The sequence below is a fragment of the Rhamphochromis longiceps genome, linkage group LG13 (genome assembly GCF_057381845.1).
Source record: "Rhamphochromis longiceps isolate RC_006_pf linkage group LG13, R_longiceps_female_GT1.1, whole genome shotgun sequence".
In the NCBI taxonomy this organism is placed as follows: Eukaryota; Metazoa; Chordata; class Actinopteri; order Cichliformes; family Cichlidae; genus Rhamphochromis; species Rhamphochromis longiceps.
The window spans coordinates 14,010,851-14,037,235 of NC_140569.1; the positions used below are offsets into that span (position 1 = coordinate 14,010,851).

At 40.5% G+C, this 26,385-nt stretch overlaps 1 protein-coding gene across 2 annotated transcripts; it reads left to right on the top strand.

Annotated features, from left to right (window-relative positions):
- Positions 1–1,716: 1,716 nt before the first annotated feature.
- On the top strand, positions 1,717–26,220 carry zranb1b (zinc finger, RAN-binding domain containing 1b). Of its 2 annotated transcripts, none has more exons than XM_085427862.1 (10): positions 1,717–2,305; positions 3,201–4,274; positions 11,670–11,857; positions 15,901–16,054; positions 16,859–16,930; positions 17,686–17,884; positions 18,951–19,071; positions 19,483–19,612; positions 23,144–23,373; positions 24,383–26,220. In XM_085427862.1, exons 1-10 carry the CDS (start codon positions 2,299–2,301, stop codon positions 24,602–24,604), a joined length of 2,397 nt encoding a protein of 798 aa, XP_085283988.1. In that variant the 5' UTR covers positions 1,717–2,298; the 3' UTR covers positions 24,605–26,220. The 2 variants fall into 2 exon arrangements, with proteins under 2 accessions (XP_085283988.1, XP_085283989.1); XM_085427863.1 differs by having other exon boundaries at positions 1,717–2,153.
- The last annotated feature ends 165 nt before the right edge of the window (positions 26,221–26,385 follow it).

Below are 26,385 nucleotides of genomic sequence, written 5' to 3' on the forward strand. Positions count from 1 at the left end.
CGAATCTGTGTCACGACCTAGCAGCACCCAGGGCAAAGTTGGTGAGGTGACAAACAGCTTTTTAAACCTCTGGCCCGTTTGAGGACAGCCATAGTGAGAGTGGTGGGGGTTTTTTGGGGGGTGGGGGGTGTTCTCTAGACATTATTATATTAAGCATGGAATGGATGTTTGCACTGTTTGTGGAGGTTGTTTGACATAGTGAGGAGGTTGCACTCAATTTGGAAGAGATTTCAGGGTGGAGACACTTTGCCTTGTGAACAAGCTCTGCTTTATTTACACAGCCTGTTTTATGTCTTTTTTTTTTTCTTTTTCTTTTTTTTTTTTTTGGCCTTGGAGGCATTTGATTTGCCCTGATGTGTAATGCCAATGCATCACTGGTCAGGAACTGGCACTCAGAAATGTTGCTGAATAATCACCCAGAGTAACACAATCATGCAATGTTAAAAGAAATGATAAAATCGACTTGTTAGGAGTGTTTCCTTTGAGTACTGGAATATAATAAGGAAATAAATAATGAATGTATAGTAAACACGGGGGGGGGTAGCATTTAAACTGAACTTACCGTATGAGCTTGTCTCAGTTGAGTGTTGTGGTATCGAGCAGCAGTTCTCAGTCTTGGTCCTCACTCTTGATCCTGGTCTTCAAGCCCTAGAAAATTTGTTTTGTTTTTTAAAAACAAAAATCCCTTCTGCCATCCTATCATGACCAGATGGTCAGATAGGAAACCAAAAGGACAGAAGACCACTGGTGTAAAGAGTGCGAGACCTAACATTGTTAGGATTGTATACCTTTTAAGCTCCAATACACTCATGTACTTACTGTATAGGATGACCTTTCACTTCCTCCGCCCCCAAGTGGTTCATTGCAACATAAACACCTCCCCAAAGCACAAAGTCCAGAGCGCAGATTAGATCTTCTTGGTTTTTATCTGGATTTGTGTACTTGACAATAGCTGACCAAGGACTTGCTTAGATGAGCACAGAGAATAAGGTTCTTGAACTGGGAGGGTAATAAATGAGACATGCATATGTGATATAATGCCTCTTTGTTTTGTTATTGCGATGAACAGTCTTCATTGAATGCTTTAAAGTTTCCATTTTTCAAAGACATTAACATGTAAGTGGGTGTAAATCCTCATACGTGCATTTTATTTGGATGCATTGTCTTTATAATGTAAAGAAAACTTTGTGCTTAGAAGAGTTTGGGATTTCCTGGGAAGAAAAAAAAAAAGCTAGTCATAGATTTTAATTTTATTATTATTTTTGCATGTGAAAAATGAATTGGGGAATCATTAATTATTGTGGAATATAAAAATCTGCTTTGATGATAGGAGCTTCTCACCAATATCGTCACTAGTTTCACGCTGGGAACTGTTGATCAAGCTGTCATGCATTACTGCAGACTGCTTGCTGCAGTATTTTTTTACGATGACATCATCCTTTCGTCCCTTTTTAGGGGGGAATACCACGTGGTTGATTGCCAGAGATGCAACATATTGCGATGCATAAATTATAAAACAAACACATTTTACTCTGACTAACTAAGCCTAGCGACTAAAAGAACGGGCGCTCTAATGGCTCTTTTCGTTATTTCTGTGATATTCGAGTCTGTTTTGCTTTGACTGAGCCTTTTAACAATTGGAATGAGAGACGTAGAATGTGATTGGTCCGTGTCAAGGGATACACATGTGTCAACCAATCGGCTTGCTCAGCAGATTCGGGTGGTAAATCCTGATCCTGCCTCTGACTGTAACACGGCCCAGAGCTCTCTGCTCTCCCTCGTAGTGTATTTTTAAGCCCTGCCTCGGTTGCTTCCCTTCCCTGTGCCGCCATTAAAGTCCGTCCGCTTGGTGTTTGTGGAAAACGGGAAAATGATTTAAAAACTCAGAAGAGACAGGCCGAGGGACGGGACCTGGGGAGGGGGGAGGGAGGGTTCTTGCTACGCGGTATGTGTGGACTGTCAACTGCCAAGTAAACGGCGCCCCCAAAAGAAGTAAATATGCGGCTAGTTTCGTCCAAGTGAGAGGAGCCTGAGTTCGGAGTGGAGTTGGTTTCTCCGACCGGGGGTGGGGTGGGGGGAGAAACTCCATTGGTTTTGGCTGCACCGGGCGTGGGGAGGGGGGACCGAGGAGTGTAAACACAGCAAAGCAAAAGGTGAGGGTTACAGCGTTAAGACACCTTCTCGTAGAGTTGATAAGGGCCTCTCAGACGGTTACGAGCAAAACATAATCCCGTAACGTTAGCGAGCCGCAGCCAGCTAGCTTGGCCATAAATCCTGGATGGCAACCGAGCGGTTGTTATGGAAGGTAAGTGACAGCTAGCTGGTTTCGTTAAGACACGACACAGCCGTACAGTGTCATTTGTTAGTTTACCACTACTGGCTGTAAATCACACTAGTCAAATGCTTATTTAAATAAATTCAAGTATATTATAGCGGAGTGTCTTGACAGTTTTGCTAGTTGCTTGTGAGTACCAAAGCTACTTGACACAGTTGTTTTCAGAACATGCAGCTCACAAAAAAAATGTTGAATTTCTCACTGTGTGTTGGTAAACTTGGGAGGCGTGGCGTAAACAGTAACGGGACTACAGACCTGCCCTGTCGGAGCCAGCCTTATCTTTTATTTTGGTGTTCATGGTTCAGAATACAGCGTGGGACACATACAGTTGGATCATTTAAGGTCTTAATTAGCTTTACGGCGAATTTTCTTTCTGTGCATAAGTCTCTTAACCAGTCACGCGCCTCCCTGCTGGGCGTCAGGTTTCATCTGTCCTTGTCTCTTATTACCTTGCCTGGTTGTTGTAGGGCGCATGTGCCTGGTGTATATAACTTAACTGTATGTGTTTATAGTCAGTGTTGCACTCTAGGCTGCAGTTTTGCCCTTGCACTTTGTTTTTGTGGGTCTCTAAACAATAGTTTGGTTATTACTACAAATTAATACCAGATCAAGAGTGGGCATATCTGTTTATTAAAATTTTGTTTGCCAGTCAATAATTTGAATACACAGGTGGCTGTAAATAAGTAGGCTTTGTTTGGGACATTTGGCAGTGTATTTTGCTCATTTAAACCGAGAAACAAGCTAATTTTTAATCCCTTTACCTTCTTGAAGTGTTTGCCTTTGATTAATAAGATACTGTGGTTTGTCTTTTTTTATTATTTATTTAACATATCTGTTTGGGTTTTTTCCCCCCTTTAAACCTTAGTGTGCTGCTTGCTGTGTGATCTCCTTGAGAGTGGATCTGCCAAGCTGAGTCCCTCTGAACGGCAGGAAGCCTCCCTTAGCGGCGGTGCGACGATGACCGAGCTGGTTGCCAAGTGGGCCTGTGAATACTGCACATACGAGAACTGGCCGTCAGCCATCAAGTGCACCATGTGCCGCGCTCAGAGGCCCAGCGGGGGTGCCATCATTACTGAGGAGCCCTTCAAGTGCAGCCCTGCCCTGGATGCCAGTGTGCATCAGTGGGGCCCTGCAGACCTCAGCAACAGTCCATCTCAGGGGGGATCTAGCTTACTTATTTGTCCAGACTCCAGCGCCCGACCCCGCATTCGCATTGCTGACGTACCTGAGCCTAGTAGTAAGTGGTCGTGCCACATGTGCACCTATCTGAACTGGCCTCGAGCTATCCGGTGTACTCAGTGCCTGTGCCAGAGGCAGCAGGCTCAACAACAACAACACCAACAACAGCATGGGCAGCATGCAGCCCATCAAGGACATCATACCCAGCAGCCACGCAGCCCCACAGAAACACCCCAGACCTCAGGCTCTGGATGTCGCCCCTCTCCCCCAACCACCACTACAGACACTTGTGAGGAATATAATGACCGTAACAGGCTCAACACTCATACACAGCACTGGACCTGCACTGCCTGCACTTATGAAAATTGGGCCAAGGCTCTCAAGTGTGTTGTGTGCGATCACCCCACACCCAATAGTCTGCTGGCTGAGCCCATCGAACTGGCATCGGAACCTGAGAGTCAACAATCATCCTCAAAACTTGACCAGGACAGGGACAACAGGAGGGCTGTTGTTGGCCACATGGTTAGTCAAGGAGTAGGAGGTGTGGTGGGTGGTGTAGGGAGTTGTAGCAGCAGCCAGAGGAGGTCACCGCCAACGTTAAAGCGGGAGTCAGAGGTGAACATGGACTTTCAGAGGATTGAACTGGCATCAGGCGCTGGGATTGGGAGCAAAGAAGATCTTGAGGTGGATTTCAAAAAACTCAAGCAGATTAAGAACAGGATGAGACGGAGTGATTGGCTGTTCCTCAATGCTTGTGTTGGTGAGTTTTTAAGGATGGATGACTTCACTGAAGTATGTTTGACTTGTATTTTGCTTATGTTATGAGATGGGCAGTGAGTCAAGTGAATAATATAAGGCAAGCTAACACCGTGAAATGACATTTTTCCCAAATTTGTGTGAATGATTCACAGTATGTTGCTTAACAACCTGCAAGGCAACTATTTACTAAGCAGTTTATAGAACTGTATCTAGATTATCTTGAATGTAATCTTAACATTGCAGACACACTATGTATGCTTGGAAGTCCTCTGTATTCAGCTAGTAAAAAATTCACTATAAAGACAGCAAGTGTCCTGCCACCCACACTGTACACTGGCGAATGCAGAGTGGGAGGAAGGATGCGCATTGTAGGAACAACTAGTTTTTTCTTTTTTTCCCTCTCTCACACCACTGTCTTACTCTTTCTCTTGCCTTTTTCATGGATGAGTAGCGTTTGTTCTGTATGCCCACTCAACCTCCCGTCTGTTTTCCTTATCTGTCCCTCTGACAGTTGATTATTCTGTGTTATATATACTGTGTTATATATGCACAAATTTGACAGTCATGCCTGCATTTGGTATCGCAATGAAGTCCTTTTAGTGATTAAAAATTGTGCCTTTTTTCCTGCTACATTCCTCAAAACCTGTAAGAGCAATATCACTGCAGATAGTTTGTTTCTGGCTCTGCTCTGGGTCTCTTGCTGCATGTCAGATGTTGAATTCCCTCATGTCTGTGTCGCTTGTTCCCGTGGGACAAAGTCTCATCTGGTCAAAAATTTCTCTTGCAAGTAGGCATGATTTTGTTTAGGCTTATTCAAGTGTTAACATTCCTTATCTGATTGGAAATGTCTCCTAATTCATTCCTCTTCTGTTAAAGGAAAAGAAATCAAAGACATCTCTTTAAATTCACTCCCTATTTGGCAGGTTCACTAGACATACTTCGGAAAGTTTTATATCAATATCTGCCTCATGCCATCTGTTCTGATCTGAGGAATAATATCTGTGTTTATCAGCACAGACATTATTCTGTGTCTTAGAACTGCTGCTCATGTGGAACCACAGACACATATTGTTTGTTTTGTCGTTAAGGTGCTCAAATGCTGCACTACTGTTAATAAGAGAAAGTAAATAACAAAAAGTGTCAATAATCCTCCATTTTAAAAGTATCTGGTATACTTTTAAGTATAAAATGATGCTTTACAAAGCTTTACAAATTAATACAACCTTTGTCACTTCAGTCAGCATTGACACATCAAACCTGCTTTGGATAACCTTGGGCTATGTTCAGCATGAGTTCTACAGATACATGCTATAAAGACGGCTGCAGCTTCTGGGTCTGAAACGTGAAGCCTCTGCAGATGTGCCGATGCGCCTTAAACCTGAGAAGCTTTTCATACCCAGCAGGGCCACTTCTATTTGTTGCCAAAAAAGTTCACTTGTATAGAAGTCTACTGGAAAACTGCCCTCAGCCCACTTTGTGATCTCGAGCATTTTCTTGATGACTTTTTGGTTAAGTCACTAGATTGAAGAAATTTTGAATAAAACATGAAGCTCAGTTTGTAAATTATGGTAGTTATTAGACACAGAAATGAGGATCATCCAGGGTTATCCCTATTGGTTAATGATTTGTTAATCTTAAATTGTTAGCCCATTACTCTACAGTGTCCTCACTGTCAGAACCACTCCTTGCTTGTCAGCTTTAATTAGAAAACATTTGAAAAAAAGATGGCAATGGTGAAAACGCCCAGCTTGAGACTTGAGACATAACAGGTCTTCACTAACAAATGGGAGACGTCACGGTGGTTATGTGGTTCTACATCAGGCCTGGTCACGGGTTCTGATCCTGCATGAAGCCAGACTAAAGCGTGAAATATGAAATAACACGTCATGCAAGAGTAATAGAAATCACATGTTTTTAAGGCTGCATGTTTTGACAAACAACATCTGTTGTGCTGCCAAAAATTTTTGTGAGCTGAAGTTCATAGACATACACCGATCAGCATGAAAACAATAAAATCACCTGCATAATAATATGTAGGAATCCCTGGTGCTGTCAAAGTAACTCTGTTTTGAACATGGACACCTCCTTGGGGTGTCTTTTGGCATCTGGTACCAGAATGCTCACAGCACATCCTTTGGGTGAAGTGCATAATAGGGTGTGTCCTGAGCAACACTGGAGTAATTACTTATAATGTTTTGAAAAACCTAAAACCTTTTCTTACTTAATTACTCCCTGCAGAAAGGTAATTTATTACATTACTCGATATGTTCTGCAGTACTGTACAACATGACCTGAGATTTATTGTCATATAATTCGAATGTACAGTCCCACACATTGACACAAATCCCAGTCCTAAAGAGGATCTTTCTTTTAGTGTTTTATGAAAAACAGCCCAAAGAGCACTTCACAGATGTGCTGTGGCCACGGAGAGTCTACTGTCGCACCAGGTATGGGTACAAGCCCGTCTGCTCATCATAGCTTTTATTATTTGTTCAAGCTTTGGCTAATAGGCTGGGGTCAGCATGCACTCTGGATCCAGGGTTCTTCACTGCTAGCTTCATATGACCATGCCGTCTTTGCTGATGCTTACAAAGAGACACAAAGTTGTATTAGCAGTAGTGGATAGTTGTTTCTGCCACTTTACAGTAACATTCTTGTCCTTTCATGCATTAAAAATGAAAGTAATCTGAGCTCTTCAAAGTCTGTAGACCGTTTTCCTACAGAAGCCAGTTTGAATAGTTTATATAATACAAGTAACAGCATAATTGTTGATTAGGGACTAATGTAATTATTGAAATTAGTACATAAATGCATTATATTATTACAGAAAAATGTAATGTGATTACAGTGATGTCCTCTGTGAATTGGGATGGTTCTGCTGACTCTGCTTGCTGATGCTCAGTCACATAAGGGTGATGAGTTCAAGTCAGTGCTGTGAAGTTTGCCATGGTCCTCAAGCCACACCTGCACATTGTATTTTAAATAGATTGTTAATGTTATTCACTTCAGATTGTCACTGTCAGTAGTTTTAATGTTATGGTAGAATAGTGGATGTGACAAACAGCCTTTCACAAAATCAAACCTGTGATGAAGTGCTGGGGGCAAAGAAGTTAAAATTTCACTCCTATAGTTTTGAAACTGTGGTCACGGTTTCCCAATACCTAAAGTTGTTTACTGAGGAGCCTGATGCACTAAAATTAGCACGATCCATGTAAAATAAGTCAAAAATAGAAAATGCCTGTGGCTGTAGAACTTACCGTCACTCCTACAGTGTGCATGACCCATGATCCTTAAACTGAACACGTGTGGCATTTGTGTTGGTAAATAAACAAAATGCTTAGTATTATGTCATTAAATACCCAGAGGTTTTACTAGAGAACCACACTAATATGGGCAGGATGTGGTTTGGCATCATCTTCCTAAAATAAGCAAGGCCTTTCCTGAGAAATGTGTAGTCTGGTGTAATTTTGAATTACCGGCACATTTACGGTTGTGCAAAATACTCATGCAGTGTGCGTAGATGCACCGCCATAACATGCTGACATTTAAACTTTTGCTTACTCTCTCTCCTCTTTGACCTGAACTTATTTTCTTGTGTTGCTGGCATCAAATTCAAAATAACCATACATTTTTCAGAATACTGTTCCTCAGATTTACCATTTGATATATTGTTTTTGTTTTGTTTTTTTTAATTATCAGTTAAATAGGATCCAAATGATTTTACAAACCATCACATTCTGTTTTATTTACATTTACACATTTCAAATTTCTTTATTTTAGTAAAAAAGGGGAGTGCTCATACAGCATAAAGACTTGGATCCTCCTACTTTAGGAATGTGAAAGGAAACAGGTGCATAGTCAACGGAAGCCAATGTGAACACAAGGAATGTGCAAACATCAAACAAAATCATGTCCTCCTTTCCCGGTTGAAGGATAAAAGTAATAATGCAGCAATATTTCCACACATTTATACATTGTTGCTATATATATACTTATATAGTTTATGATATAGTTCAATCAGAACATTAATTTAATTCAGTCTTTACCGAAGTCTCATTGTCAGATATGGACAATATCTATCTACAGTATATGGACAGATTTTCCACAGTAAGGGTCCATCTGTAATGTCTCTATCTAGATGCAGTTGTAATGATGGATTGTTTTTAGTTCCCTTAAGACCATGAATATTAATAATTTTATGGTATTCTCTTATGTAATATTTACTCCAAGCTGGCATTAAATATATGAAAAACAACAGAAGTGTATGCAATGAAACTGTTTCTTAATGCCTGTTTTTCCACAGTAGTGTTGAATTATCAGAATCAGAATACTTTATTAATCCCGAAGGAAATGCTAACATTTGTTACGATGCAGCATATCACAATGTTTATAAATCATATTGTTATATTATAAAATGCTAAAACAATGCCAACTTCATTGTTTTGGTTAGGTGTGACATACTAAGGGATTGTCTTGCTAGCCTTTCAGACAAAAAGCAGATTGGTGTGTCAATACCAGCAGGATGCTCAATATAATGTCAGACTACTACAAACCTCATTCAGGGCCATCATTTTGATATGTGATTGCAGGGAAAAGCCAACATGTTACTATTACACCAACAGTAACAAAACAATACACTAAGAAATGCCACTTAGCCAACCCACACAGTACAGAAGAATTTATTACTATAAAATGTGTTTGTAAATTCAGTTGCGCTTTATTAATTTGTGTTTTTCTTCTACTTTTACGTACTTTTTTCAGCAGTGCTCCTGTTAAATAAAGATGTCTAATATGTCCAATCCAGGTGTCCTTGAACAGGAAGGTATGCTGACAGAATATTTACTTCTTCTGTTTTTCTCTCTGAAGCGGCTGTTTAAACAGGAAACTGTACCAATCACAAATAGACTTTGAATCACCCACATCCATCTGTTGATTCTGCTATGATGGAGGCGCCCGCTATCACCATTATTGAAATGTGCGTCCTTTGTAGGAGAAATAGACAAGACAAGAATCACTTAGCCTGATCCATTCTGTCTAATTAGTCTGTCTTTAAGTGTATGTCTGTTTGCATATTGGAGCCTTTTGTGTTCACCAAAGGATCTGTGAGTACAGTACTGACTGCAGGGCTACAGGCACACCCACGCTAATGGAGTGTTTTTTGGAAAGTGGTTTTGTGATCCTTCTATCACGCTGCGCTGCTATTGTGTAGTTTCTCTCCTCATCCCTCACCGCGCTAGCCAGCTCCACATGGCACAGCAAGTCCTTCTACCCACTCCATGTCTCTCTCGCTCTCACTCACATGCAGATTATGCAGCTGAGCATTGTGTGTGGTCCTTTGACGCGAGAACAAAAGCGCAACAGTGTTTTAAGCTATCAAATGTACGAGAGACTACCACATGAGAATTTACTGTATACGCTAGAAATGGGAAGAGGATATTTCTGTGGCTGCTGTCATATTTGAAAGAAATTTACACTTTGATTTTGTTTTCATTACTCATAAAAACACATTTAGCTCAATGTTTTACTCTGCTTAAACTACTAATAGGTTATTTTGTCTCACTGTGGTTGATCACAGAACTAGAGGCTTGCACAAGAGTTATTATAGCTTTGTATTTTCTATCAGTTTTTACCCCTCAGCTGCAAAAGGTTGATGGGGTATTGTCATCACCCTGCAGGGCAAGCGTACAGGTGGCGTGGACACCCAAGTTTGTGAATGCGATAACTCGAGAACGAGACCACGTAGAATTTTGAAATTGATACCATAGGCGCATCTACTAGGAGGCTGAGGGATACCAGTACTTTCTTTGTTTTTTTGTAGGGTTAACTTTTTGTTTTCAGTTCCGTTTCAGTATTGTTTTTTCTTATTTAAATGTAGCATTTATTGTATAAGTGTTTTAATTATGTTTTTATATTAATTGCAATGTCAGGATTAGTTTGATGATTATAATGCTGATAATAATTTGGCAAATTGTAAGATTTACGAAGTTCAGAAGAGTGCAATAATAAAATTCAATATTGCAAAAATCAAAATAACAAAGACTAAAGCTGAGCACATTTCCTGTTCCTGATTTTTTTTTTTTTTTTTTATTATTATAGCTATTTTTTTATTTACACAATAATGTTTGAGTTAGTTTTTTTTTTATTTTCTAAAATAAAGCTTCTATATAAATGTTCTTCACAATCTAAGAGGTATTCGGGCAAGAAGCTCATCACACATTGGTTTGTTGCTGATGGTTGGCTGCTAACAGGTGAGCCTAGCTCCGGTTGCCTAGGTAACCCTTTACCATATTTACAGCCCTGTGATTTGTCAGTTAGTATCCTTCGCTCTCATTGGTAGCCACTTCAATCACTCACCTCTAAGTTCTCTCCTCGCCACATCGAGATGGATCGCTTCTCCTTTAATTTGAGCTTTTTCTTTAGTTTAACTTAAACTTCATTAACCTTCCCTAACAAAGGATGTGAAAACCAAATATGTCAATTTATTTATTTCATTCTGAGCAGAACGTGTTCATAAAAGTCTCCGTCAACTTATATTAAAACATAAAGCTGACTATTAACAGTTCATGTCCGCAAATCACGTGTGTGAGTTCATGGACAAAAATTAAAATTATACTATAACTCAATTTGCAAGTAAACATACAATTTTGCAGTGCTTCATTGCATATGCAAAAGTTAATATATTAAAAAAATCTGCTGGTTTTTTTTTTTTTTTTTTTTTTTTTTTTTTCACAGAATGACTCTTCCTGCAGTAGTGTCTCATTAGCTGCTAACTATTTGAGTTTGTTCTCTGGAAGTTGGTTGTTTCATTTACACTTTGCACCAGAAAAGAACAGACACACCAACAGCTGCTCAAACATATCCATCAACGCTTATGCTACAACATAAACATGAAGATTAAGGAGGTGAAAAAAAACATCACACTCTGATGATCACACTCTGCCCCCTGATGTCTTTTCCCCTTGACTTCAAAGTCAGCAAAGTCTCAAAGCTGTCACAGCTGCCACAGAGATAAAGCACATTCAGATCTCCAATATTTCATATATTTTAGTGTAGTGTAAACTGACCTCTGCGCAAGGTTGTCTTTTTATGTCTCTGCTGTGTTAAGACTTGGTGTGATTTGACTGCATTGGTCAGCACGTCTGCTCATTTCCTATTTTTTCCACAGCCAAAAGTGGACTGTTAAAGGATTTATTTTTCTCAGCAGAGCCTTTTCATTTTTATATTTTAAATGTCTTCATGAAAATGATTGCCAGTTAAATGCACAAAATTTGTGCTAATGTGGGGCAAAGCAGGAAAAAAAAAAAAAGGTCTTCTCTTCAAAACTGTGTCCACAGTGATCACTTGGTAACATTGTTTATTGATGGGAGCTTTCTCCTTCCCCCTCTTTGTCTGAAAGGTGTTGTAGAAGGTGACCTGGCAGCTGTGGAAGCCTACAAGACATCGGGAGGTGACATCGCAAGACAGCTAACGTCCGACGAGGTGCGCCTATTAAACCGGCCCTCAGCATTCGATGATGGCTTCACGCTGGTTCACCTAGCCATCCGCTTCCAGAGACAGGACATGCTGGCAGTGTTGCTCACAGAGGTCAGTGCAGACTTGGTTCGCTTTCAGAAATCACCTACCCTAAGGTATCAACTTTCTGAATTATGTTTGTAGATTATCAAAGCACTAGACCATATTAAATACGTGACTATATAGGTCATACTGTAGATGATTAATTACAAGACGCTTTGTCGGCTGGGATCTTCATGTTTAGCTTTTAAGTCCTTGTAGCAGAAATTGTGGTGCCCAGTTTGTGTCTGTTTTCATAGGGCTTCAGCTGCACAGAGTAAAGGATTTGGGGATCTTGCCTGAAGTCCTTCAAAACGGCAGGAGCATAGTTGGCTTAAGTTGGCATTTTAATTGTTTTTAACGCTCCGTTTCACTTCACTACAAAGGCATACTTTGTATTTTATAACTTCTGTGTTCTTTGTAGGATGTACTCAACTGTAAATGATAGTCTGCAAAGCTTTGCATATAACCAACACACAACCATGGTGGTCTCTTTTGTCTGTACAAGTGTCCTCGAAGTGCTCTGCTTTCCTCTCACAGTCCAAAAATATACCTGTTAGACTCACTGGCGATTTTACAATTAGCTGCAGTTGTGAATGTGAGAGTGTGAATGGTTGTCTGTGTCTGTGTTAGCGCTGCTTACATGTACTGGTGACATGTTCAGGGTAGGGTTGCACAATTATGGCCAAAATGGTTATCACAATTGTTTGGATCAATAATAAGATCACCGTTATCTACTGAGTTATTTATTGATTTTAGCGACAAAATGTTTTATTTATAAATGACACTCCCCTACACTGCTCCTTTATTTCCGTTGCATTGTTTTGCTGCTTGATGATGGACAATTCATACTAGCAACCATTTAATTATTTTTCTTGGCCTTCGTGTATTGATTACACTGTAGTTAGTGGTGTGTTTTCAGGTGGTTGAATGGGTTAGTTGTGTTGGTTTGTCGTGCAGACGCAGCTCTACAGGACTCTTTGAATATGGTTCATTCTTGGTTAATACCACTCGCCCTAAATCTGAAATATTTTCAACCAACCAATGATGATCCACTTCTGGGAACAGGTTCTTCACCTTCTGCTGTGCCAGACACTTAATTTTTGTTTTGTAGTTTTGTCATTTTAATAGGGCTGCTCAATTAATCGAATTTTAATCACGATTACGATCTGGGCTTTCAACGATCATTAAAAATGACTGAGCCGATTATTAGCCCCTCCCTCATGCTTTACTCTCGCGCTGCTCCGTGTGGCAAATCAAGCGCACTGCTCTGCATTTCGAATACTTAAGAGGACCCGAAGGAAGCTCGGAAAGCTAAGCAGAAGTTATTTGGAGAGGAGAGTGACTGCCGTTGGTTGAAAAGAGAGGTAAAAAAAAAAAACCTTCAGTGGTGTGGAAACATTATGGGTTCGCGGAGTCAGACGTGGATCAAGTAGACACAGTGTGTAAACTTTGCTATGGTGTCGTAGCTGCACCACAGAGCAACACTGCAAAGTTTACATTTTTCATTTATTTCTTATATTGCAAACATTTGCACTGTTATCAGTATTTGCACACTATTTTATATTATTTTTTAAAGTCATTATTCAATACATTGTTATTGTTAACCCTTTAAAGCCGGTCAGAGCAGCATGCTCGTTTTGTGTAACTATTTTTAAATCCCTGTAGAACCTGAACTGCTAAGCTAGCACAATAAATTTTTCTCCATATGAAACCAGAGGAGTTGTACTTACATCTTATGCCATCAGCTTGTCCTAGGTCACGGTTTCCTTCCACATATAGCTTTGCAAAAATTGCATAAAAAGCGCTTGCAGGAACAAAAACATAATATTCCAGAAACACGCTTTGCCGATCTGATCAGCTGTTCTTAACACTTCCCACATTGAAAAAGACATCAACGGGAACTATCGCAAGTGACGTCATTTTCGCGGAAAATGTAGTTTTTTACTTGTAGGCCTTAGAACTCGAATTGCACTGCTGGAAATAGTTTATTTTGATGCACATGCACATTCTTTGCAAATTTGCATCATAGGATTGTTTTTTTTGTTTTTCCTGCAGTGTATATAAAAATTGCTGTATCTCCAAAAATAAAACTATGAAGACACTCAAAATAAATTTCCTGTGGTGGGAAACTATTTTTTGGAACTTTTTTGTATTTAAAGTTTTGAGGGATAAACCTCTTAAATTTCTCCAAGTAGAAATATATGTAAACAAAACAAAAACGATTTTCAATTTTTTTGTAGTTTATTGCACTTTTTTGCAATTAATGTAGTTACTATGGACTTAATACATACACATTATTAAAATATAGGCTATAACAGTTGTATTGATGTATAGCAACTTGAAATGCTCCCACAAATGGCACTACAGCATGTAAAAAAAAAAAATAATATAAGCTCTGGCGGACTTGGTTCTATGGTAGATCTTAAAGGGTTAAATAAATATCGTCAAATAATCGTGATCTCAATTTCAGTGAAAATAATCGTGATTATCATTTTTGCCATAATCGAGCAGCCCTACATTTTAATGTAGTGTTACTTGTCCAGGCTACATCCAGGAAACTTCATGCTGCATAATACAGGGAAAACCACTACGACTGGCACAGGCAGGCACGTCATCGAACTGTAATTTAGGGAGCGCTTGATCTGGTTTTTCTTTGTATTGTTGAAGCACACATTTTCAGTGTCGGCTGTTTGTGTTCATTTGTTTTGTGGGTAGCCAAAATCACAATCGTGATTGACATTCGATTTATTGTGCAGACCTAGTCCAGGGTGTACCCAGTCTCTCACTCAGGCTCAGCTGGGACAGACTCATACACCCCATGCCCCTAGCTGGAGATGCGATTAAGAAAATGCATGGATGGAAAGTAAAATTAGGCTCAATCTAAAAAAAAAACAATTAATTTAATTAGATAACACCTACACATGGATACTTTAAATAAATATTAAATAAGAAAAATACTATTGGTTGAGCTCTTCTACTCAACCTAGTAAATGTAGTTTTATTTCTGAATATGAGTATCTGCATGACCCCAAAATTGGCTTCAAGCTTCTTCTCCTACTCTCATTTAGTGAGATCAGCCAGGAGAAGTCCTAGGACCAGAGTGTTTTTAGGAAAGAGAGGGACTAAATTCAGCTGCACACTCCTGTTCCACAAACTGTATAATAATATGTTCCTCTGTCAGTAATTATTTAATAGCATTGGTATTATATGTTCAGCATCCTGGTGTGTCTGTGCAGTGAGGCTCGCTGAGTTCATGTGTGTCTGCTTGAACTGTGCATGTGCTGATGTTGATTGCACCCCTCTTGCCTTCAGCACTGTGATCCCGGATTATCTGTACACACACCTCTTCACCCACACTCAGCCGCTGCCCCAGTTTCTTTTCCAACAGGGTTAGTGAGTAACCACTGGATCATGTCTCTGAAACGCCCCAAAGCTGACACCTGCGTGAACTTGCTGTGTCCTGGAGGTGATTTAGATTTGATTAGTGAAAGTAAAATTAGCTCAGAACACAGTGAGCTAAGTCTTCTGCCTACAGACCCCAAAATGAATGACTTTCCCAAGTATTCAGACAGCGAATGTGGTAGAATTTGTTTAAATGGCATCTCCAGAAATTTACTAGGTTTATTTAAAAGGAGAGATAAATCGGATGCTTCACACAGTCATAATTTTACCGCTTTGCTCATAATCTCTCTCTTCATAGAAGGTTTTGGTTTTTCAGTCTAGGTAAGAATATAAAAATGAACTGACTTCTTTTCTTGTTCTTGGCCTCTCTAAATTGACATAACGTATCAGACAAAAAGGATTTGTTCAGAATAATCTCTCCAGATCTCTTTATCTTAACTCCATCAGATATTATCAAAGTCAAGTGACTTTCAGGGTGCTGAAGCTGTGACTGTTAAATTTTATTCTTCTTAGGCCTCGGTGGAGCAATGCATTCAGTTGGTTTTGCATTAGTTTGTGGTTTTATGGTTCTTTGTAGTTGCAGGAAATGCTCTTGCTTTTTTCTTATTCTGTGCATCCTGTACGCTTTATGTAGATTTAAATTCTCTCTCTATATGCTCTCCTCTCTGCAGGTATCCCAACAGGCAGCCAAGTGTATTCCAGCCATGGTTTGTCCCGAGCTAACAGAGCAGATCCGTCGTGAGGTAGCCGCCTCTCTTCACCAGCGCAAGGGAGACTTCACCTGCTATTTCCTCACCGATCTAGTGACATTCACCCTGCCTGCAGGTCAGCACCGCATTAGCAGACAAACGAGTAAATGCAGCCAGAAAAAAAACAGTTTACAAAATATCATAACATAAATTCCAGAAGCCGTTCAAAGTGTCTGTAGCTGAATAAACCCAGCCAAGCCATTCCGTCTGGCTTTCCGAGTGTGTATCAGAATGCTTGTTTTGTTTACTTCTGGCGTATAAGATTGCCTGTTGCTCGATCGCTGCGGGGACATAATGCCACGGTTGTCTGTTTCCAGCTGCCACAACATGGAGGCTACATTGTTTGTGTATTGTAATAGCAAACTGAAAATACCACGTACTGCCAACTATGCACCAGCCATGCTTGACTTTCATTCATAGCAAAGCCATATTTAGTGTTTTGCCAGTGTGTTTTGGTAAAATTGCAGGCATTCAGTGCTATTTCTGTTGAATTGTACTGTGTGGAACTGATCTAGTGGTTCAGTCTGAAGCTGGTAGCTAAGCTAAGGATTTTTGTTTTGCAGAGTGTTCAGGACATGCCGACCTTGGCTTCTGGCCACTATAGAAACCCATTCTGTTCAGTTCCACTAAGTCAATGCATTCATTTATTTTAGCTAAAGAATAAGCTACTGTGCTGAGCAGAGCTCAGGGCAGAGAGTGAAAGCCACGGGCTGTTGTGAAGAGAACAAAACATGGTGGCTTGAGTTGAAATGAGTCAGAGAAATTTTTCTGTCATTTTAGTAAAGTTTTACAGGTAGTTAAAACAAAGATGCACACATCTATCAGGGTAAAATGTAAATCAAACCAAGACCTGCTCCTATTCCTCTTCTTTGTGTTTCAGACATTGAGGACTTGCCTCCAGCAGTTCAGGAAAAACTGTTTGATGAGGTGCTGGACCGAGACGTACAAAAAGGTGGAAATATTTACTCTTTTCTGCTTTATGAACACATATCACATGCCGTCCTCAAGTATCCATGCACTTATTTTTAGCATGTGAGAGAGAAACCAGATCCCCTGATGGTCTGACTGCTTGGCACACAAGGGGAGTCCCCTCACAAACTGTATACTATAACAGGGAGGCAGCAGAAGGCTGGCTATGTTGTCTAACTGGTATTTTCTTGCTTGCAAACAGTTTTTTTTCTTCTTCCTGTTTGTCAATCTGCCAAGCGCTCTCACTTCAGGATATGTACCAGTTGCCTTTGTCCTAATCAGCCTAAATGAGTTTTAGGAATTTCTTTGATCATTGCTGAATGATTGTACTTCCTTTCAGGTCACACATAAACGCTTATAAAAGCCGTCACCTTTCTTCCTGAAGGTCCCTGCTCTTTTGTGTAGCCTTCTCTGTGGTTCACCGTCTCAGTGTGTGTCAAACATTGTATTAGGCCATACAGTATCTTTATTTCTGTCTTTATCTCTTTTTAGGTTTCCTGTCATAACCTGAGCCTGAGTAGTCATTTGGTTTTGTGGTTTACAAGCAGACATTTTTATGTCACTACTATTTTCACAGATGTGAGCAGGCATTAGCTAATACTGAAACACCATGACCACTGTACAACCACACTGTTGCACTTCCTTGTACAGCATGTTTCCTTATTATTATCGTTATTGCTTGAATTTTATTTTATTTAATTTTTGAAGAGATATCCTGCCGTCTCCCCTCTTGTTTAGAACTTGAAGAGGAGTCTCCCATCATCAACTGGTCCTTGGAGCTGGGGACTAGGTTAGACAGTCGACTTTATGCCCTGTGGAACCGCACAGCTGGGGACTGCCTCCTTGACTCTGTGCTGCAGGCTACGTGGGGCATCTATGACAAGGACTCAGTACTCCGCAAAACCCTCCATGACAGTCTGCACGACTGTTCTCACTGGTAAGGCGACGCCACGGGGATTAAGTGTGTAGTTCGAGCTGATTTGCACTTGTCTTTTAAATCAATTCAAATTATGTTACATTGAATGACACAGTGCACCAAACATAAAATTTAGACAGGTGTTAACAGAAATTGGAGCTTGTATGTTGCTCTTTTTAATGACTAGTAGTTAGGAGACAACTTAAATAGGCAAAAAAGCTACATTTTTTAAGTACTATAGTCTGAATAAACAGGGATATGTTTACTCTTAACTTATTGCCGACAGACATCCCTGTCTCGTCCAGTGTTTCCTTTTTTTTTGCTTAGCTGACCTTTTTACACAGAAACATTCGTGGATCATGAAATGACTGAGCTCAAGTGCACCACTGAAGGAAAACAAAAGCTTGACTTTCAAAAGTGTCAAGTTACATTTTGTTTTCCTTCAGCGTGTCTATGGAACATGTGGTTTAGAGGCCGGGGTCTACGAATCCTAAGTTTAGATTGGCAGCTTATAAAGAGATCAGAGACTTTGATCTGGAAATAAGAAACAAGGGCTTTTTTATTTTTTATTTTATGTCCTCAAAGATCTGTTATGACTCCTGCATCTTCTTAGTTTAATTGGAAAAACCCCCAAAACATTCTCTTCTTTAAACTTCCACACGAAATTATTTAAGTTGCACCCTGAATCACGAGTGGCTCCAAAATGATTGCGATGTTCCAAAACATGCTCATAGGTGCAAGTGTTCAGGCAGATGAAAATTGAATGCAGGCTTCTGGTGTCAAACTCACATAAATTGTTCTGTACACGAAAGAGACAAGAAAAAAAAAAAGAAAACACATTTTTGAGTGGAGGGGCACGGAGTCTGACTCCAAAGCCCAGCGTGACTCACGTCTATTTGTGAGAAACAGTGGGTTTTTTGGTGAGATAATTGCTGTTTAGATATAATGAGTAATGCCATCCAGCCCAAACCACGACAGACGTGGAGGAATGTAGTCAATTGCAAGCCCATGCCTTGCTGCACAGAGGTCAAATAATGTCACAGGCTAAACAGTTTGTGTGCGTGTGTATCTGTGTGTGTCTGTGCAGGTTTTACACCCGCTGGAAGGAGTGGGAGTCGTGGTATTCCCAAAGCTTTGGTCTGCACTTTTCCCTCCGAGAGGAACAGTGGCAGGAAGACTGGGCTTTCATACTGTCCCTTGCCAGCCAGGTACATGTACATGGAAGTAAACACACTCACACACAAACATGGAGGACAGGAGCTTGATGTGCTTAAAACGTGACACGCTAATAATGCATGAATTATGCAAGAAGTTTTACTGCTCTTGGTGCAGTATACTTAACCTGTAATGCCCTCTGAAAGTGCATCCTGTCTGTCATCAGCACTTCTCTGCTTCTCACTGCTCTTTGTGACCTCACTGACTAAGTATTTGGGTGGGCTGTTATTATATCTGGGTGTGAAAGCTCATTAAATTAGTGTTTTCCATGTTGTCACATTTAGAGTATCCTGGCTGCATTCAAGAACCCTCATTTTATCGCTTCCCTGAGTCCTAGAGCATTGTTTTGTATTTTTCTGACTTTGTGTGTGTGTGGGGTTTTTTTGTTTTTTTTTCTTTTGCAGCCAGGATCCAGCTTGGAACAGACCCACATTTTCGTTCTTGCACACATACTTCGTAGGCCTATCATCGTCTATGGAGTAAAGTACTACAAAAGTTTCCGTGGTGAAACACTCGGGTACACCCGTTTTCAAGGTGAGCAAGAAATAACGTTTCGGTCAAATATTGTTTGCTGTTGTGCTCAGCATCATTCCAGCGGACGTAGAACTAGACTTCCTTTGTGAAATAGTTCCAGCCTACGTGTGTGTGTGTGTGTGTGTGTGTGTGTGTATAACTTTCATAGGTGACATAACTGCCCCTCTGATCCGTCAGTAATTATTGTTTACAACAGTTATTAGTCTAGTGTCTTTCATTTAATGGGTAATTTTGCTCCATGTTGCTCAAAATAACAAAAACAACATAAAATGCCAGGATGAGTCACAGGAGCACGGAGAATTCATATTGTGGTTGCAGACATCCAGATACAGCTGAACATATGAAAATCATCAACAGTCAAACAATCCTGAGAGCACCGAGAGCGGGGGCCACCTTTACAACTAGCAGTAAAAACAGTCTGGATTCAATTTGCCTGCTGAGTGATGCTGTACAGGGGATGATGAAAGTGCTATGTAAGGGCCAACTGCTTGTGGTAAAGCCTGCCTGATGGACCAGTGATTTACTGTTGCCAGGAGCCAATGTATACACACACATACACACACACACAGAGGAAGGGGTGCTTATGGGCGCCTATAGAGAGGGGTGGGGTACCTCAATTAAAGTGGTGAACAAGTGAACCCAGTAAAACCACAGCGGTTACTAGGAGAGTAGCAACACACAGGCTCCTCAATAGCGGTGTTGGTTACAGATGTATTCATGAGATGCGAGAGCTGCCTTTGTGTGTTATGGAACTAAAGAAATATGAGACACTCTGTGTTGTCATCCTGCATTGTTTTGTTTTATAATCAGTCTGGTATTTGCAAGTCAGCATTGACTGTTGTGAGACATTTATTCAAGCATTGCTTTCAATCCAGGGTAACTTTGAGTGTTTTCATTTCTGTTGAGCTATTCTTTTACCCTGATGCATGTCAGCACACAGTGTTCTCATAACTATTTCTACATTTGTTTGTGAGGGTTAGTTAGTACCTACTCTAGATTATAATAGCTTGTGTAAAACAAAGTCGTGTATGTGAAAAAGACAGTTTGAGAGTGAGAGTACCTCTATAAAAGCACATGTTCTAGCAGTTTGCTGGTCTGAAGCATTCAGGTATGTGTTCAGACAAATTCCACAATCTTCCCAGAAGTGGTCAGATGATGCACCTCTCTCCTAAAAAGAACAGAGCTTGGGTTCACAGTGTTAGAGCTAAATAAACCACAAGACATCTGGAACAATGTCATTTGAACGGCTGAGACCAAAGTGGAGATGTTTGTCTATAATGCACACAACCACATTTAAACACAAATGCCTCATATCAGCTGTCAAAGGGGTGCGCTGAGAATCTGAATGACCGTACACTAATCACCTCAACAGTGTGACACCAGTGTGTCTGCTGTGTTGAAACTACAATGTGCAGAGGGTAGACGGCAAAACGTGCATCTAAAGTCACTATAACATATCCTTACCGTGTTGTTGTGAAAAATATCAATTCATTACAAAAATCTGGATTTTAAAGACGAGTCAACATCTAGAGCCAGACTTGCTAACAGTCAGCAGCAGTGCAAAGCTTTCTTTCATCATTAAAAAGCTTCTGGATTTACTAAAGAGGCACAGTGTCAGTTTTGTGACTGCCAGTTGTGGATAGTGCTGTTTTTGCAGCTGACCTTCTGGCATATGTGTTTGCAGGAGTTTCCCTTTGAAGAGGAAAATATCTCAGTCACTCGAGCATGATTTGCTAATGTTCATGGCATGCAGTTTTACTGCAAATTCCCCTAAATCGAACACCAAAAACAGCCTGTTCTGGTTGTGATCGCTGCTTCTAGGAGTGTTTATTTATTTAGACTGAGAGGGGGAGATTTTATCAGAAGGAGTGCCTAATTGGAATTTTGGTTCGATGGCTCAAAACTGTGAGTACAATGCCAACACTTTGGCTCTGTCCTAAAACTCTTCACTTGAGCATTTAAAGCTGAGCCCAACTTACTTTAATACTGGGATTTTCATGAAACAAAGCAGAAATTAATTAACTGAGCTGTTTATTTTTCCTCAGCAGTGTGCACACAGTGAACGACTTCTCTCTGCTATTTCTAGAACAAATAAAAGTGTATTCATTAACAGACAGACGGCTCATTAATAATTGTAAATAGTGTTTGTGTACGTACAGATCTCAGCTTTATATGGTGGATTAGTTCATAACAATGCAGCTCTTCTTTGAATAAATCCCGAGCTCCACCTGAGTCTCAGTCCTCAGGACCTCATGCACATTTTAATCCTCCTTCAGCCTCCTCTTGTTGACCTAAATGGCATTTTCAGAGGGGAACGTGTAAAACCTGAGTGTGCGCTGTATTTTGATTGGTAGGTTTGCATCAAGCTCTTCCTCAGCTTCCTCATTGGGTCTGCTCGTTTTTGAGACACTAACCTGCACCGCTCACCAAAGAAGGCTGATTATTCCCCTGTAATTGTGGCATCACAATAATCACTTTGTAAATGTGTGAAATTAAATGCATCATGTTTTATGTAGTGATTGATTGTAAATCCTTCCCTCCTGCTTGTTTAGAAGTTCTATGACTGAAGCAAAATATTCTCCATCCATCAATTATCCCAGCTGACTCAAAGTAAAACAGACCTTACTAATGCCCTGGAATTATACAGAATACACTTTGATAAATTAGTTCATAATCTGGATTTAGAGATCAGACATAGAGAGTGCTTGCAAGGCTGGATGAGAAGCAGATTTTCTTCCAGCAGCATGATCTTCAGAGTCTAGCTGTGCATTTAACAGGTTATTGCTGAAAATACAAAACAGATTATGATATGAAATGGAAAATACATGGTCAGATGGTCCATCGTAATGATCCTTTCATAAAAGACAGCCCCAGTGTATCCTATCCTAAAGGAGGTAGTGAAAGTGTTGAAACGCCTTTGGAGAAGTCAAACAGCTCCTATTATGGTACTTCCAGTTTATGTAATTCGGTTAGGAACTTAACTGAGCAAAATGAACTACTGGAAAATGCACAAGCTGTTGCAATGGACTAGTAAAAGACCATGCCAATCTCCAACTGACTACAATGTTGTGGGTGGGATCTTTAGAGAGTTGTGCATGAACGAATGTCCACAAACTTCTATAAAATGAAACGATATCTGAAAGGAACGTGACCTAAAATTCCCCCACAATGATGTGAGAGATGGATAAAGTCGTAGGGGAAAATATTATGTCAAGTTATCGCTGTTACAAACCTTTAAATCATGAGGTGTACTTAGTAGTTGTTTGGATCTTTTTTGTTTTCTATTTAAAGGAAGTACGTCATAATTCATCTTCTCCTTGAATCATAACACCAAAATAATTCAAAATATTCAAATTAAATATTTTAAGTTTGCTCACAAAAGTAGTAAACAGATGTGCATCCTTTTTTGTCAGCGTTTCAGACTCTGCTGCAGTAGTGTAGTAGTCTATTTTTTATATATTTGTACAGTATATATTTATGCAGTACCAAAAGATATAGTATAGTGAATTTGTGTCTTTTACGTCCCTCCAGGTGTGTACCTGCCTCTTTTGTGGGAGCAGAGCTTTTGCTGGAAGAGCCCCATCGCTCTGGGATACACGCGGGGCCACTTCTCAGCGCTGGTGGCCATGGAGAACGATGGCTTTGACAATCGCGGCGCAGGCGCCAACCTCAACACGGACGATGACGTGACAGTGACGTTCCTGCCTCTGGTCGACAGCGAGAGGAAGCTGCTTCACATTCACTTCCTCTCAGCGCAGGAAGTAAGGCACTCAACAGACATGGTGTTTTTCTACTTTATTAAGTGGCTGCATTATGCTCATTTACAGGTACAGGAAAAGACTGTAAGGACAGATGTCGCCTGTATGCTTTCCATTTTTCTTTTTAGCTTTTCACCTGCTTTTAGAAACTACAAAATAAATTGCTTAGACTGTATTTAAAAGATGGATGTACCCATCATGATGTTACCCAATGATTTCTGGACTCCAGATTTTGGAGCCTCAGTGTGAGTGTTTTGGCCAGCGCTGTTAGTTGGAGGAGCCAGAAATGGCCACAGTTAGACCAAAGGGTGGAGAGTTGTTATCAGCTGGTTAGTGTGGTGCTTCCATAAACTATATGTGTGCAACAAACACACAGAGATTTGCTAATTAGTAACACTGAAGTTAAGTTCAGTTCTTTCTACAGCATAAAAAGTGGTATGAAAACACAGTGACCCACTTCCAGTGTTGTTTACTGGACTGGTGGCGGTGGTTCCTCTGAAATACAGCTTTGACGTAGCTGTGGGCAATGGTTAAATGATCAAAACTAACAGCAGCATAGCCACACAGCGTTTAACATTAAGGATTTAATTACTATTCCAGGGACGGTGCTGCCAATAATAAAGAAATTCACTCAGTCTGCAGTTCCTCTGGTGTCAGACGTGCAGAAAGGAAAAAGTATCTGAGGAGTTAGCAAATGCAGATCTAGCCAGTAAATAACAATGTCAGACTTGGAGCTGCCATTCTTTGTTTGTGGGTATTAAAACTCTCCACTAGAGGCGTTATGCAAATGTGTTACATACAGAAAAGCCGTGGGGGAAGAACCTGTACTACAGACTAGCAGTTTCAGGAAGTTCAGCAGCAGGTAGATGTGGTCTGGACCGTGTCACTTTGTAAGCCTTGCTTCTCTTATTCTGTTCTGAGTTACTGTTCAGAAGGAGTAAGCGGTGTTTGGGCTGTAGTGAGGTGACAGGGCTCCCTCTGATGGTCATGTCTGTCCCCTCCTGTCCTTCAGATGGGTAATGAAGAGCAACAGGAGAAGCTCCTGCGGGAGTGGCTGGACTGCTGCGTGACAGAGGGCGGCGTTTTGGTTGCGCTTCAGAAAAGCTCCCGCCGCCGCAACCACCCGCTCGTCACTCAGATGGTGGAGAAGTGGCTGGACGGCTACCGCCAGATCCGCCCCTGCGCCTCGCTGTCCGACGGCGAGGAGGAGGAAGACGACGACGACGAGGAGTGACGAAGCTGAAGTGGAGGGAGGCTATCTGCTGGGGGGCAGGACTCCTCCCCCATCCTCTCTCTTTTAGTTTTTCTTTGAGTTGGGGATTTTTGTTGTTGTTGTTGTTGTTGTTGTAGTATCCCCCCCCCCCTTTCCTGACACGGACAAACTGTGAAAAATCTTCAGGAGAGGGCAGGGAACCACGAGCCCCCACCAGACCTCCACCTGACAGAAGACACTACTGCTCTTCTGGCAAACACAGGCGCTCGGATATACACAAACACTTTTCTCAGACCAGCCTGAGTCTAACGGAGAGAAAAAAGATTTACGAATGCAAATTTTTGATTTGAGTTTTAAATGTAAAGGAAGAAAAAAAATATCTTTATCCATAGATGTAAATGCATGTGGTTGTAAAAAACAAACAAACAAAAAAGAGTGTAAGGAAATATACCAGCAGTGATTCAAATACTTTATATCCATTCAATATGGGCACTGGGGGAAAAAAGAAGCGCACATCCAAGTTTTTTCCAGATAAGAGTTGGCTTGTTTGGCTTTTTGTTTTCAAACAGGCATGGACAAAGCCAATAAATCTTATTATCTCCAGAAGATTAATGAAAAAAATGAGAGATTCTGTAATCACAAATGACTTTAATCCTTAATACTAAGCACTGCACATTTATTAAAACATTTCTATATAAATACAGTATCATTGCTTGAATTGAGGTCACATATGAAGCTCTTGAAAAGGGAGATGTTCCCTTCACAAGTCAAATCTACACTCACTAAGTTTTAGCGCACTAACGTTCATGTTGGATCTCTTGGTTTACCTTTTTCAGACTGATTGAAGTCGTGTGTGTGTGTTTTATCTTCTATGAATTTATTCTACATATTTATTGTTTGGAAACTTATTTGAGCTAATAAGAGCTTTCTGTATATTATTTTCTCTCTTTTTTTTGTGGTTTTGTTAATGATTCAATCTTGATGAAGACACATTGCACAGAAACACTGTTGCCGCGAGGAAAGAACCAATCATAACCATCAATGAAAAAGTTTACTTGGGTTTCTTGCGTATGGTTTTTAGTACCTCATATGGATGCCTAAAACCTGGTGCTTTTATTTTTTCTGGGCAGGTGAGTGTGGACATAACCCCACCCCCCACCCACTCTGAGTCACGCTTGTCTAATCGCTGTCTTGTAGTTCCTGTTTGCCCCCACCTTCCTTACAGCCTGTGTTGTGGAGGTCACCCTCATGGTACACGTGACATCGCTGCCTCTGTAAAGCCCGTTTGTTGTCATCATGTGAACCCACTTTTATTTGATTAGTGACAGATTTCACCACGTAAAACCAAAGCTGACAGAAAAAGAAAAAAAAGTTGTTCCTTTCTCTCTCTTTTTGCTGTGAGTGTTTGCATCTTGTTTCCTCTCGCCATCGCACTCTGTAACCTCTTTGTGTTTCATTCAAGTCATACACGTTTTTGAGCATCACCTGTATGTTGCTTTGTATTTATGCAATATTTGCAGTTGTGACTACGATGGTTTGTGGATTTAGGCGTGACTTCGCTAAACAGAGTGTAACACAAAGAAATGGGCAAAAATAAGGAAAAAAAAATAAAAGAACCTTTTTGAATGTCCAACTAAAACGCTTCCTGTCACTTCATTTATCAGCTAATGATGTCCTCAACATGTCCACGGGTTTAAGTGTGTCACTTTTTTTGTATTTTTTTTTTCTTTTTTTTTTTTTAATTGGACCTACTTTCTGAAGCTTTTGTCATGTGTTCAGGTTACAGCGCCCTCTAGTGGAAC